The sequence below is a fragment of the Patiria miniata genome, unplaced genomic scaffold (genome assembly GCF_015706575.1).
Source record: "Patiria miniata isolate m_02_andy unplaced genomic scaffold, ASM1570657v1 HiC_scaffold_25, whole genome shotgun sequence".
NCBI lineage: Eukaryota > Metazoa > Echinodermata > Asteroidea > Valvatida > Asterinidae > Patiria > Patiria miniata.
Window position 1 is genome coordinate 6,385,420 of NW_024037064.1, and position 14,671 is coordinate 6,400,090.

At 40.5% G+C, this 14,671-nt stretch overlaps 1 protein-coding gene across 1 annotated transcript; it reads right to left on the reverse strand.

Annotated features, from left to right (window-relative positions):
* Positions 1-683: 683 nt before the first annotated feature.
* LOC119733155 lies at positions 684-14,456 on the reverse strand. The gene is made up of 7 exons (XM_038206730.1): positions 14,047-14,456; positions 11,845-11,959; positions 11,516-11,657; positions 9,718-9,907; positions 3,767-8,111; positions 2,988-3,077; positions 684-2,667 (listed from the first exon to the last, which is right to left on the reverse strand). Exons 2-7 carry the CDS (start codon positions 11,951-11,953, stop codon positions 2,417-2,419), a joined length of 5,127 nt encoding a protein of 1,708 aa, XP_038062658.1. The 5' UTR covers positions 11,954-11,959; positions 14,047-14,456; the 3' UTR covers positions 684-2,416.
* Between the last annotated feature and the right edge of the window lie 215 nt (positions 14,457-14,671).

Consider the following 14,671-nt stretch of genomic DNA (forward strand, 5'->3'; position numbering starts at 1 on the left):
GTTTCAACTACAAATTAAATTTCAGATTTCAACTTAATGGCAAGCAAGTCGCTATAATGGACCGATCCGGCCTATCAATCAAACTCTGCGCCTTCACTCCATTTGACAAATCACAGCCATGATTGCGCAATCAAAAGTTGGACAAAAGTCGGACATGCATTTGCGTATATTTGGCACGCGCGGCAAAATTGTGCAGAATGGCATTGGAAAGGCTAGTACGCGTGTTATCCTCACAAACCTGTACGCAGTGGGCGTAGCTTGGTGGAAAGCTGGAATGGTCCATTGTATAGTACACGAGTCTTAAGTATACACTTCTTATAAACCATGTGTTCTATTGATTACACAATGCAAATATTATATGTAATGAGTGAACATTAGAAAATAAGTCAAAAATACTTTACTTAAGTACATGTACAGTTTTCTGTGATAAGTTATTATGTGGCAAAATGCCCAAGACAAGAACTACTAGATATGTGCTTTGGCAAGCTGTGCCCCCCCCCCCCCCACCAGTTACAAAATTGTACTGTGACGATTGGGACCAATCTACACTCTTCCTGAAATTATGTCATCTCTTAAGAATTGACTATGAATTTCTAAAAGATTACTCATTTTGTTTGAATAAACAAATAAAAGAAAACTCTAAGCTTTACGTGTCAAACATTCTTCTTTCGTACCTTTTTTTCTTTAGATGTCAGAAATTGAAGTTAACTTCCTTTCAACTTCTTTATGATCACTACTTTTGTTAAAATAAATAAATAAAATGAAACTTTAAACTTAAGTATCAACTACAAATTAAATTTGTGTACGCAGTGTCAAACATTCTTCTTTCGTACTTTTTGTTGTTGTAGATGTCAGAAATTGATGTTAACTTCCTTTCAACTTCTACATGTATATATAAACCACTACTTTTGGTAAAAAAAAAGAAGAAAATGAAAATTTAAACTTAAGTTTCAACTACAAATTAAATTTCAGATTTCAACTTAATGGCAAGCAAGTCGCTATAATGGACCGATCCGGCCTATCAATCAAACTTTGCGCCTTCACTCCATTTGACAAATCACAGCCATGATTGCGCAATCAAAAGTTGGACAAAAGTCGGACATGCATTTGCATATATTTGGCACGCCCGGCAAAATTGTGCAGAATGGCATTGGAAAGGCTAGTACGCGTGTTATCCTCACAAACCTGTACGCAGTGGGCGTAGCTTAGTGGAAAGCTGGAATGGTCCATTGTATAGTACACGAGTCTTAAGTATACACTTCTTATAAACCATGTGTTCTATTGATTACACAATGCAAATATTATATGTAATGAGTGAACACTAGAAAATAACAGTCAAAAATACTTTACTTAAGTACATGTACAGTTTTCTGTGATAAGTTATTATGTGGCAAAATGCCCAAGACAAGAACTACTAGATATGTGCTTTGGCAAGCTGTGCCCCCCCCCCCCCCCCCCACCAGTTACAAAATTGTACTGTGACGATTGGGACCAATCTACACTCTTCCTGAATGTATGTCATCTCTTAAGAATTGACTATGAATTTCGAAAAGATTACTCATTTTGTTTGAATAAACAAATAAAAGAAAAATCTAAGCTTTACGTGTCAAACATTCTTCTTTCGTACCTTTTTTTCTTTAGATGTCAGAAATTGAAGTTAACTTCCTTTCAACTTCTTTATGATCACTACTTTTGTTAAAATAAATAAATAAAATGAAAATTTAAACTTAAGTATCAACTACAAATTAAATTTGTGTACGCAGTGTCAAACATTCTTCTTTCGTACTTTTTGTTGTTGTAGATGTCAGAAATTGATGTTAACTTCCTTTCAACTTCTACATGTATATATAAACCATTACTTTTGTTTACAAAAGAAAACAACATATGGAAATTAAACTTCAGTTTCAACAACAAATTAAATTTCAGATTTCTACTTAATGGCAAGCAAGTCGCTATAATGGACCGATCCGGCCTATCAATCAAACTTTGCGCGTTCACCCATTTGACAAATCACAGCCATGATTGCGCAATCAAGTCAGACATGCGTGTGCGTATGATTGGCATGTGCGGCAAAATTGTGCAGAATGGCATTGGAAAGACTAGTACGCGTGTTAATGCTAACGAACATGTAAGCTTTACATGTCAAAACATTCTTCTTTTGTACTTTTTCTGTAGATGTCAGAAATTGATGTGAGGAGCCAGGTCCGAAGAAGACGTCAGAAATTGATGTTAACTTCCTTTCAACTTCTATATGATCACTACTTTTGTTAAAATAAACAAATAAATAAATCTTTTACAACTTTTGTTTGCTTAAAAAAAATTACATGCAAAGAAAATGTGTAATCTCTTGTTGACAAATCTGTGCAATTTTAGAACAAAGGGCCTTCTGTCTTTAAGTCTTTGTATTTTTCTTATTTTACCGGATCTGCAGAAAGCTCATTGGATCTTGTTTTCGGACCTGGTTCCTCACAAAGTCTTTTACGTTTCTCCAAGTACGATTCTTGAACAGCTGGGGTTCGGCATTCATCAATGCAGTGATGGGTCCCTTCCCGGGTACCTTCCGCATCCTCAGGAACATGCCCAAGTGTTTCACAACTGCTTTTTTTTCAGCACAAGTCCATGGCCTCTTTGTTTGCTGCTGTACAACAAGCTTTGTCCCATCTGCATCTGTAATGAAGTTGAAAAAAGTTTTTAAAAGTTTTTTCTTTCTCTACCCTCACCCATCAAGATGTTTGCATAAGACATTTGCTGCACTGACAAACCATGTCTCAGGTACTTGTTGGTTGTACCAATGACTTTGGTGTGGTCAAATACTACATTACTTGACTACATTATGCATTATACATTATCTTCAATATTTAGTGTCCCATACTTGACAGCTTGTTAAATACAGGTTTTGCAAAGCAGCTGTAAAAGTGTCATACATTATGGCGGCTCCAACTAGTGAGAAACTCTTTCCGATTTATTCTAAATTCAAATGTACAAACCTTTTGCTTCCTCATTCAGACTCATGGGTTCCTCAGGCTCATCATCTCCCTCATCACCTGACGATTCTGACATCGCATCTGTATCGTATTCTAAGAAAAACAAACACATAAACAAAAAACCTTAAATATGTATGTATAATAACATGTATATATTGTACCTTGGTCTTGATAACCTTCACATTCCATACAATTTCCTTTATTGTGTTTCCTTTATATTTCATTCATTTTTGTGCTGACCAATTTTGTAATTTAATCATTTAAACATAATGCAAACATTAAAATCTATACACACAAATTTTTAGAGGTAAGTTTGAGGTGCAATCCAGCTTGGTTTGTGTTCAGTTAAAGCAGGCATGGTATAAAACAAATTGAAAATGTTATGGTGTTCAAAGTAATAACTAAACACTGAAAGCTGCCAACATTTCAATTAGTAATAAAACAGCATTGTTAATAGAAAAATTGAAAAATGTTATGGTGTTCAAAGTACTAACTAATTGGTATGACTTTCTATGGTGTGGGCCCTCTTTTTTATTTATTTAAATTTTTTCTGATTTGAATACAAATACACATGTACTAACAAAAAATTATTACAATAAAAATAAATGTGTATTTTTTAATTTTACACACATTTATAATTTTTATTTTGTTTCCACCATCGGAACTGTTTTCTCTCAGCAAAAATTTGACATATAACTTAAGTTGGAAGAATGTCATACCTACTAGTGGATCGAATCAACTCTTGTAATTTTTTAGTACATGTAGTGATATAAAAATCATACCTTCACTAGGGTCCAGTTCAACATCCTTCAGTCTTTTTCCAGCTAGTCCCTGCACATCACCTTTGTCCATCTTGAGAAGGACCTTTGACAGTTTGGCAACTTGAAGTGTTGACTCTGGCATGCGGTAGAACTCACGATGGGTTCTGACATCATGACCTAAGAAGCTCGCCAGCAGGTCGAGCTCGTTTTCCTGAAGATTCATTACTTGTGATACTGTAGCAATGTGTTTGCGAAGTCTCGTTGCACGAAGGAACTCAGGATTCTTAGCTTTGCACTTTGAAGCATGTTCTCTAAGAGTGTCAGTTCCCCTTATGTGTCCCAGTCCTCGCTGATTACTGAACAGGTACGCATTGCTGTCATCTATTCCTGCTTCATGTCTTCGGTTCATCAGTGTGTCAAGGGCTGTCTTAATCTTGGCAGTGAACAGCACTACAACGGTACGCAAACGCTTTCCAACAATCTCAACTCTCCAGAGCGCTTTACACAATGCCTTCTCAAGTGCTGATAAGGCCCCATCAACAACACATGTTGTGCCACTGGCACACTTGCTGTAATCACTCAAAGTCATTTTTGACACCTCTCCAGGGCGTTTCCGGTTGAAAACGATGATCTGAGTCAGAAGAAGTTCTGCTAATTCTGTCCAAGCTTTAGGAACATCTTTGTTTACAGCCTTCTGCAGCTCTCTATGTCTCACTGCAACATGATTCTTGATGTATTTTGATAACTGAACAACATCCTCAGTTAAGGGCAGTAACTTTGGGTTGTTTCTCCTGGCTTCTTGCAAGGTTCTCAGCGCATGATGGCTAACTTCACCTTCCCAATTCAAGTTATACAACTGTACTACAGCTTTGCAATTCTTCTCAAGAGCTTTGTCCCCGGACAACAGGGCATCTCCTCGCAGAATTTCTGCACAAGACTTAAGGCTATGCCCTATTTTAAGAGCCAGGCTTGGAGTTGTATAAAGATTTGTATCTTCTTGGAATCCTGCTGTTCGTCTCGTTGCCTCTAGGACTTTGGTAAACTTCTCCGGACAAATAAGATCCGCTAACTGGGCTTGCGAATGTTCGGTTAATATTCGGTACTCTAACACCATTCTTGCCACCTCACGCAGCCGCTGTCTGATGTATCCTTCTTGATCTTTTGAATGGCCATGTTTTTTGGTCAGTTTCTCTGCAAACTTTCCAATCAGTTGGTCTGATCGCACAAGTCTTCCTATTGCATCACTTTTCATGCTGGACAAGATCTCATGAGTACGCTTACTAACCCCAGGTATGCTTGGCAACAACATTCTACTAGCTGTTCGTAGTCCAGTTTTTCTTTTCTTTTTAGTTGGTTCTTCGTCATCTGCTGCCTGGCTGCATTTATGTTTCCATAAGTCACTTTGCGCAAAATAGCCAAAGCAGTTGGTACACGGCAAATAGTCCATAGAACTAACTGTATATGCCGGCCTATATACTACGATAAGACTACCTTTTCCCTCTTCAAGTACTTTGGCGTTATGAAGGAAGTTTCCATAGTTTCTCATCAGCGTCAAGTGCTTAGCACGTTCCTTGGGGTCTTCTGTGGCGAGCCACTGTTGAACTTGTGGTTCGTCTTTGTGCACATCAGTAGCCAAATGGCGCGGCAACTTCTTCTGTGGAGTCATACAAAATGGACAGAACTGGGGCTTATCCCATCTACGTGCACCACCATCATTTGAAGTGGTCAGTACTTCAATGTCTGATGTACATGTATTAGATGAAGATGAGCTCGAGACCACAGAAACTTGATGGTCAGTTGAACCTGAACATGTAGTCTTATCAACTTTGACATTGTTCACCACTCTCCATTTGCCTGAAGCTTCATTTTTAAAGCTACTCTCAGGGAGGTCCTCATTCCCATTCAGCATATCGGATTCCTTTTCATGCAGATGGTTACTCTGATGTTCAGAGTTGTTTGAGCTTATGACTTGTTTCCTTCCCCTAGTGACTGGAATCAGAGGTGAGCAAGCAGAATATGCATTTTCATCAACACTTTCATCAGTGGATTCAGGAAGATAATCCGAGTCAGAGCCGTCAGTGTCATCACAATCAGCATCACTAACATCAGGACCATGGAAAGAATCTTGATGGGGTGTTTGATGATTACCTGGCCAAATATTCTGAGTGTTGCGCTGTACAGCATTCCTTCTTTTCCCTGCAAGCGGAATAGGGTCATCTTCATGTTCTTCATCTGATGATTCTGGAACATAGCTGTCAGAATCTAAAAGGTAAGTATCTTTGTGGGGTTGGACAAAACCACTGCTCTTTTGTGTAGACATAGGATGATCATCTGACTTTGAGCTACTGACACAATTCCAAGTAGCCCAAACTGAATTTTCAAATCTGCCTGAAGATTGTGCCACAAAGCCACCAGCAGTATCATTCGAATTAACGACTCTGGGAGAATCATAGAAATTGCTGGCATCTATATGGGGACTTAAATATTCAGCTGACTTTGACAAGTTCCAGAGACTTCGGTTGCTACATACAGGGACTGAAGTGGAAAAAACTGTGTTGTCTGATCCGTCTGGTGATTCGGCAATAAAGCCTCCACCAAGATCACACATTTGGATATTCATCGTTGATTGGTAGGTGGTGCTGGGATTTACCTTGAGACTTGAGTCATCATCCAATGTATGCAAGCTCTGACAACATATGATTTGGTCTTGGATTATAGATGGGCCTACAGCACTGTCTGCTCTGCTTGGTGATTCTGTAATACAGCTTGTAGCAGGATCACAAAGTGTAGCATCTGATGGAGTTTGGCAGGTGTTGCTGGCATCTACATGGGGACTGGAATGATCTGAGTAAGGCAAGCTCTGAAGACTTGTGCTTTGGTCTTGGATTAAAGTTGGGCCTACAGCACTGTCTGCTCTGCTTGGTGATTCTGTAATACAGCTTGTAGCAGAATCACAAAGTGTAACATCTGATGGAGTTTGGCAGGTGTTGCTGGCATCTACATGGGGACTGGAATGATCTGAGTAAGGCAAGCTCTGAAGACTTGTGCTTTGGTCTTGGAATAAAGTTGGGCCTACAGCACTGTCTGCTCTGCTTGGTGATTCTGTAATACAGCTTGTAGCAGGATCACAAAGTGTAACATCTGACAGAGTTTGGCAGGTGTTGCTGGCATCTACATGGGGCATGGAATGATCTGAGTAAGGCAAGCTCTGAAGACTTGTGCTTTGGTCTTGGATTAAAGTTGGGCCTACAGCACTGTCTGCTCTGCTTGGTGATTCTGTAATACAGCTTGTAGCAGAATCACAAAGTGTAACATCTGATGGAGTTTGGCAGGTGTTGCTGGCATCTACATGGGGACTGGAATGATCTGAGTAAGGCAAGCTCTGAAGACTTGTGCTTTGGTCTTGGATTAAAGTTGGGCCTACAGCACTGTCTGCTCTGCTTGGTGATTCTGTAATACAGCTTGTAGCAGGATCACAAAGTGTAACATCTGATGGAGTTGGGCACGTGTTGCTGGCATCTACATGGGGACTGGAATGATCTGAGTAAGGCAGGCTCTGAAGACTTGTGCTTTGGTCTGGGATTAAAGTTGGGCCTACAGCACTGTCTGCTCTGCTTGGTGATTCTGTAATACAGCTTGTAGCAGGATCACAAAGTGTAACATCTGATGGAGTTTGGCAGGTGTTGCTGGCATCTACATGGGGACTGGAATGATCTGAGTAAGGCAAGCTCTGAAGACTTGTGCTTTGGTCTTGGATTAAAGTTGGGCCTACAGCACTGTCTGCTCTGCTTGGTGATTCTGTAATACAGCTTGTAGCAGGATCACAAAGTGTAACATCTGATGGAGTTTGGCAGGTGTTGCTGGCATCTACATGGGGACTGGAATGATCTGAGTAAGGCAAGCTCTGAAGACTTGTGCTTTGGTCTTGGATTAAAGTTGGGCCTACAGCACTGTCTGCTCTGCTTGGTGATTCTGTAATACAGCTTGTAGCAGGATCACAAAGTGTAACATCTGATGGAGTTTGGCAGGTGTTGCTGGCATCTACATGGGGACTGGAATGATCTGAGTAAGGCAAGCTCTGAAGACTTGTGCTTTGGTTTTGGACTAAAGTTGGGCCTACAGCACTGTCTGCTCTGCTTGGTGATTCTGTAATACAGCTTGTAGCAGGATCACAAAGTGTAACATCTGATGGAGTTGGGCAGGTGTTGCTGGCAACTGCATGGACATTTAATTGAGTAGTCTGGAAACCTTGGTTGCACTTCAAAGGGATCAGAGTGGCGCTTGATGCATTGTCTTCTCCATTTGTTGAATCTGCAGTGAAGCTATCCTTAGTGCAAAGTTTCTTTGAATCCAAACCATGGTTGGCCTAAAAAATAAAGAATGAAGAAAAACATGACAATTGATATATTTGAACATTTTGAAATGTGTGAAATGGGCTTGTGTACACATTCAAATAACCTAGCCAAGTATTAAAGGCTAATGATAGGGTTACTTTTGGTATTTAATTGGATTCAACTCGTTAGTATTTTTTCATGAGGTTTCAAAGTACTAATTACTCCATAATCAAAAGAACATGTACTTTGAAGCAATAAAAGGGGAACTTATTAAGAGGATGGGCTTGGGCCAGTGTACATGATCTATCAAGTTTCTTTCTTTTTTCTCCTTTGTTTTAACTGCCACAAGAATAAAACAAAATAACAGCGTTGCTATTGAAACCCCTCAGCTGGAGTTTGTTATTGTAGCCCATTGAATTACCAAAATTACCGCAAACTGACATTCCAAACCCAAATATCATATCTAACTGAAGTTACAATGCAGAAACCATTAACTCACCACGGTGACCTTGACCTTTGACCTTTTCACCCCAAAACCAATCCCAACTTGCCTGTACCCAAGGGCAAGCCCCTAGCTAAGTTAGACATTAAAATCTGATTTCTATCTGAACTTTCATCCGGAAACCATTTACCTTTAACTTACCACACTGACCTTGACCTTTGACCTTTGGACCCCAAAACCAATCCCAACTTGCCTACTCCCAAGGGCAACCCACTACCAAAGTTAGACACCAATATCTCATTTTTAACTGAAGTTTTCATTCAGAAACCATTTACCTTTAACTCACCAGGCTGACCTTGACCTTTGACCCCAAAACTAACCCCAACTTGCCTACTCCCAAGGGCAACCCCCTACCAAAGTTTGACACCAAAATCTGATTTCTAACTGAAGCTATCATCCTGAAACAATTTACCTTTAACTCACCAGGCTGACCTTGACCTTTGACCCCAAAACTAACCCCAACTTGCCTACTCCCAAGGGCAATCCCCTACCAAAGTTTGACACCAAAATCTGAGTTCTAACTGAAGCTATCATCCTGAAACCATTTGCCTTTAACTCACCAGGCTGACCTTGACCTTTGACCTTTTGACCCCAAAACAAATCCCAACTTGCCTACTTCCAAGGGCAACCCCCTACCTACGTTAGACATTAAAATCTGATTTCTAACTGAAGTTATCATCCGGAAACCATTTACCTTTTAATCACTACACTGACCTTGACCTTGGACTTTTTGACCTCAAAACCAATCCCAACTTGTCTACTCCCAAGGGCAACCCCCTACCGAAGTTACAATCCCAAACAACATTTCTAACTCAAGTTATCATCCGGAAACTAAGCTACCCGGACGGACGGACGGACAGACGGACGTTCCAGCCAGACGGAATTGTGGGGTGATAGCATTGTGTTCCCATTATCCCTTTTTCTAAAGATTCCCTTCTGGGGTGAAAAAAGTGGGGTGATGTGTCCTGAAAGGAACATCACCCCACAAGGGTGGTATGGTCAGAATGCACTTACATACGGATGGACGGACGCCCTAGGCGATGACAATACCCCTCGCGCCGAAAAACTGCTTCAGTGATCTGCATTGACTAACACCCCCCCCCCCCCCAAATGGTTGAAAACAAATTGGTTCATACCTCTCGCCATGGAAAATCATCTGGTCCGTAATCATACCGAAGCTCTTGGCCGGCATCGATATGATGAAGCGCAAATAGGCAGAGATGCGGGCTATTGTCAATCACAATCTTTTTCATTTTACAGTTCGGTTGCTTTGGCTCATCATTGATGTAACGGGCTTGACAAGAATCTGGATGTGATGCATCAACCCTGTTAGAGGGAAAAAAAATTAAAATTTGATTTGCAGTGAAAGGGAAATCATCATTTATTTAAGAGGAACTGCATATGTGCAAGATGGTTTGATTTTCTGTTTTTATTGGGGAGAGGGAGGGGATTGACCATTAGTGATACTTTATTTAATCATTCTAAACCAATGAATCCGACATTCTGGCTAACTGACTTTTTCAGTTCAGTAGAGATAAGTTATCAAAGTTCTGGCACGAAAAAGCTACTAATATGACTCCTACACATTCCCAGTATTCATGGAAACCAGGCTTTTCCCTACAATATCAAACAAATTTGTGGCACCTTTTAAAAGGGAATAAACAAAGGGAGAAAACTAAACAAATTGGGAATGGTCATCAAATACTGAACAACATCTTAACTGTAAGTAAAGAGTGCCCAGCACTAATTTCCAGACCTTGTAATTAAATGTGCCCCCCAAAAAACCTGAAAAATTGACCTGCCCACATGAGAGAATGTGAGGCCTTATGATAAAGTCATGTGAAGTTAGGGGTGAAGCTGCTGTACGGAGAATTCGTGCCAAAGTCAATTTTAACGATATAGCTACACTAGTGATAAAAAATAACAGTACTCTGAACCTGAATGACATTGAAATCTACATGTCTGCATGGTGGGTATAAGTAAAGTGAAACACATATGATGGTACATAGCACAAAATGCAAATTCACCAGGAGTATGGCAAAGAATTGTCTGGAGGGTCATTCCATGCCAACTCAACAAATGGTGCACACCATCACCTCTTGGATTTTTTTCTTTTTGGTGTACTGAAAGATACTTAGAAGAAAAGCAAATTCTGAAAATTTGGGGTCTCTACGACTTTTCATTCTTGCGCAACAGCATTTTGAAATTTGAGGTGGGCGGGGCCGGGCAAGGGTGAAAAGTGCATCGCGTCACGAATTTCAATGTTTAAAGGGCCATATATTTTAAACTACATTGTATACCCCCCAGACATTTCAAACTTGGTAATCTGGGCTATGTTTTGCAGTAGATTTAAAATATTTAAACAGAAAGAAAGTAGCTTGTTTCATTTTTAAGTTAGAGGGGCCCCAAAATGGCCCAAAACTCATCTTGACCAATGTTCAGGGGGGGGGGGGGGGGGGGGGGGGGGGGTAAGTCAAAAATTGAAAATATTTTTTTCACCAAATGTTTTTCCTGTAATAGCCCCCAATTAAAACTACTTTCATGTAAAATCTTACGGGGCCCCTCCAACTTAAAAATGAAACAAGCTACATTGTACTTTCTTTCTGTTTAAATATTTTAAATCTACAGCAAAACATAGCCCAGATTACCAAGTTTGAATTGTCTGGGGGTATAGCTTTAAATATATGGCCCTTTAAACATTGAATTTCGTGACGCGACGCACTTTTTGCCCTGGCCCGGCCCCGCCCACCTCAAATTTCAAAATGCTGTTGTGCAAGAACGAAAAGTCGTAGAGACCCCAAATTTTCAGAATTTGCATTTCTCTAAGTATCTTTCAGTACACCAAAAAAGAAAAAACTCCAAGAGGTGATGGTGTGCACCATTTGTTGAGTTGGCATGGAATGACCCTGGAACAACATGCATAAATGCACTTACCTGTAGTCCACACCATTGTGTTGATATATAAACTCATACATGTTGCTCGCCTCATCGTTGTCAACAACCTGACTGACTTGTCCCCTATATTCCAATAGGAAATCCCCTTGTTGAAATGGGGTTGTTGTGAAAAGCCCATACCCTGAAAAAACAATTACAAGTCAGAAGAAATGTATTGTTATTATTATTTACTGGGCAATTTCACATCAAAAATACTTACGTACCGTCAGCTACAAAACCTACATCAGTATGTAGCGGCAAGCCCAAAATAGATTTTCTTTTTAATATAATCTTTTCTGAGGTACATGTAGTGACTCTCTTTAGCTTACCTATAATGTCATTGATGTATCGTTGTTGGAAACTCCTTTTATCAGTACCTGAACCACAGAACTGTTTTGCTTCAGCGAGCGGCGATATTCTTTTCCTCAGAAAAGGCATATTATTCTGTAATAGAGAATAGCGTAAGTTTTAAACCACCAAATTTCTTCGGAGCAGGAATCAACGCCTTAAGTCGGGGTTCTCCCCAGAACTTTGCAAACCTGTGGAACATTCTAAACCCAAACTTTGCAAGTTAAGGTGAAGCACACTTAATTTAAACAACAGCATCTGATATTCTTTACTTGATGTTTATGTTTGGATTTCAAAGCTCTTTTGCAATCCAGAGCATTTTAATTTGTTTTAATGCATGATTTTAAAGAAATTCTTGACTTTTCTTTTTTCCGGCCCCAAATTTGTGCATTTTAGCCTAAATTTGCATGCCAACAAATCATGCGCATCGGTCTGATATGCTAGCTTGTGCACGGGGAGAACCCTACATGTACATGATGAAGTAAGCCTTGGATAAACAAAGTCGTAATCATAAGTGCTTAGTCAAATCTCAAAAGTTAGCAAATTATAGTTATACATTATCATTAAAAAATAGTCAGGTTGCAGTAATTACTTAAAACGGTCCCCGTTCCATAACGAAGCTACAGCTTGAGTTTTAACGAACGAATCGTTGTTTACACGGGACGTCAGAATAGTCAGTGTCTTTTGGTCTGGGAACCACAGTCTGGGAACCACAGTCTGCAGTGCATATCGAGGGCGGCGTCAGACTCCGACTATTCTGACGGCACATGTAAACAACGATTCGTTTGTTAAAACTCAAACTGTTGCTTCGGTACGGATCGGAACGGGGACCGTTTTCATCATTTTTGGCACCATCGGGATCGATTCAACCCTTATACTTGTTAGCGATTTGAACGCGAGTATGTCAAGAAGAACTGGGCATAGGTCTTGGGGTAGCCCCACTAGTGTGGCCGTCGGTATGCTGCGCTGAACCCAAGGCCACACACCGTGGTCCGCGCACTACTGAGGACGTTTTCATAAAATTTGCAGGGAATTTCTTACATATGGTTGTATTCTACGATGTCCCATCTATCACTTCTGGGATGCTTAGGTGTAATGATGTTCAGTTTTCCGAGATATTCTTGAATCTTTCTGGAGCCCATATGCACTCGTGAAAAGTCCGGTGATGGCAGCCATTTTGAATGTGACAAGAGATGACCTCAAGCTGTGACGTCTCGTTTATGCAAATTGCTTGTTGAGCGCGCGAGGGCCCGAGTTGCAAATGCGACGGCTGTTTCCTGTACCATGCATTTATCGTCTGGGGGCCACGTGCACTGATCTCTATTCAGGATCTACGGCACAGGAAACAGCCGTCGCATTTGCAACTCGCGCCCTCGCTCGACAAGCAATTTGCATCGATTATGATAATGAGTCACGTTTGTAAACACATACATGTGCATTTCGAACTGTAAAAGGGAATCGGGAACCAGCTTGAACTGGTATCCGCCATAAAAGCTGTGCTAGTTCCTGACCCCCTATTATCGTTTGAAATGCACATGTGTTTACAAACGTGATCCAGTCTACTCATTATCATAATCGATGCATCGCGTGCGCTCGGTACTATCGCCAGACCATGTCCAAATGTTAAAAAAAGGCGATAAGTTGGGTCCAAGTTACTCGGACTAAGGCTCAAGAGTAATAATATGAACAGAAAGAATTCACTGAAAACTCACCGCAATTACTGTCAGGATCACTGAATGACTGACGTTTACAATTTTACATGAATGCGGCCAGAATTGTAAACACAATAAGAAACGCCACCAAAATAAAAAGGACAATAACAGCAATAACTAATTTCCGTATGGATTTTTCAAGCGCGAGTATCTTCTCCCGATAGTTGGGATAACAATACATTACAGTGTCAGCCATTTCAAACTAGTTTTAACAGAAATAGAAAGGAGACAGCAGATAAGCACGTGCTAAGTATAAACATGGAGGCATGGTACAAGTAGTAGGCCTACATGTATGATGTACATGTACATGTGCAACGTTAACGTTATGGCGTGAACGGACAACATGAGCGTTTTTTACATTCGGTTTAACATGTCATTGTCTGGCAGAGGTTATTAAATTGTCTCGATGGTACAGGTCATTATCAAAAAATGGTTTGCAATTACATAAACACAAAATGGATAGTTTCATACCTGGAAAAAATGAAAACTAGGATGCCACACCGATGTTTTCGATGTTTTCCATCAGAATTCAGTCGACCAAACGCGGACGGCGGTGGTCCGTTCCATGGCAGCCATGCAGTTTACGCGCGCTTAGTGGCAATTCGCTGCCACGAGAGGGCGTGCTTGAATTGTGCTTCATTCCCCGTATACAAATTTGTCACACGGAGGATACGGGGTGTATTGTTACACAAATAAATTCCGGTCAGTACTATCAAATCGTGGACGACGGCCGGATATTCAAGAGATTGATAGAGCGCCCTCTTGTGACTGTATATTTGCCAAAAATCCATCATTTACAACCGTGGACGTCCACGATAGCGATGCGTCCACGGTAGACGGTGTGAATTCCGGTGAGGGTCCACAGTTGAAGGCTGTTACACACGCACCCAACCACCCACACACACACCCACACACACATACTTGTTTCACATGACTAGTGTGGACTTTCCATTGCTTTCGTGTAGTTAAGAAAAACCAGTGAAAAAACTCATTTTTCTCAAACTGTGAAAACTCTTTCAACCCAATTTTTTTCTATGATTCCCTTTAGTGTTTCTCTTCATTCTGCTACAGATAAACCTAACCCCAAATGCCTCTA

Bases quoted from the DNA above. Each gene is read 5' to 3' on its own strand.
- LOC119733155 (XM_038206730.1), bottom strand. From the start codon at position 11,953: ATGCCTTTTCTGAGGAAAAGAATATCGCCGCTCGCTGAAGCAAAACAG. The intron at 3,078-3,766 runs GTATGATTTTTA...TGTTTTTCTTAG, and splicing joins TGAACTGGACCCTAGTGAAG to AATACGATACAGATGCGATG. The intron at 2,668-2,987 runs GTTTGTACATTT...ACTTCATTACAG, and splicing joins TCTGAATGAGGAAGCAAAAG to ATGCAGATGGGACAAAGCTT.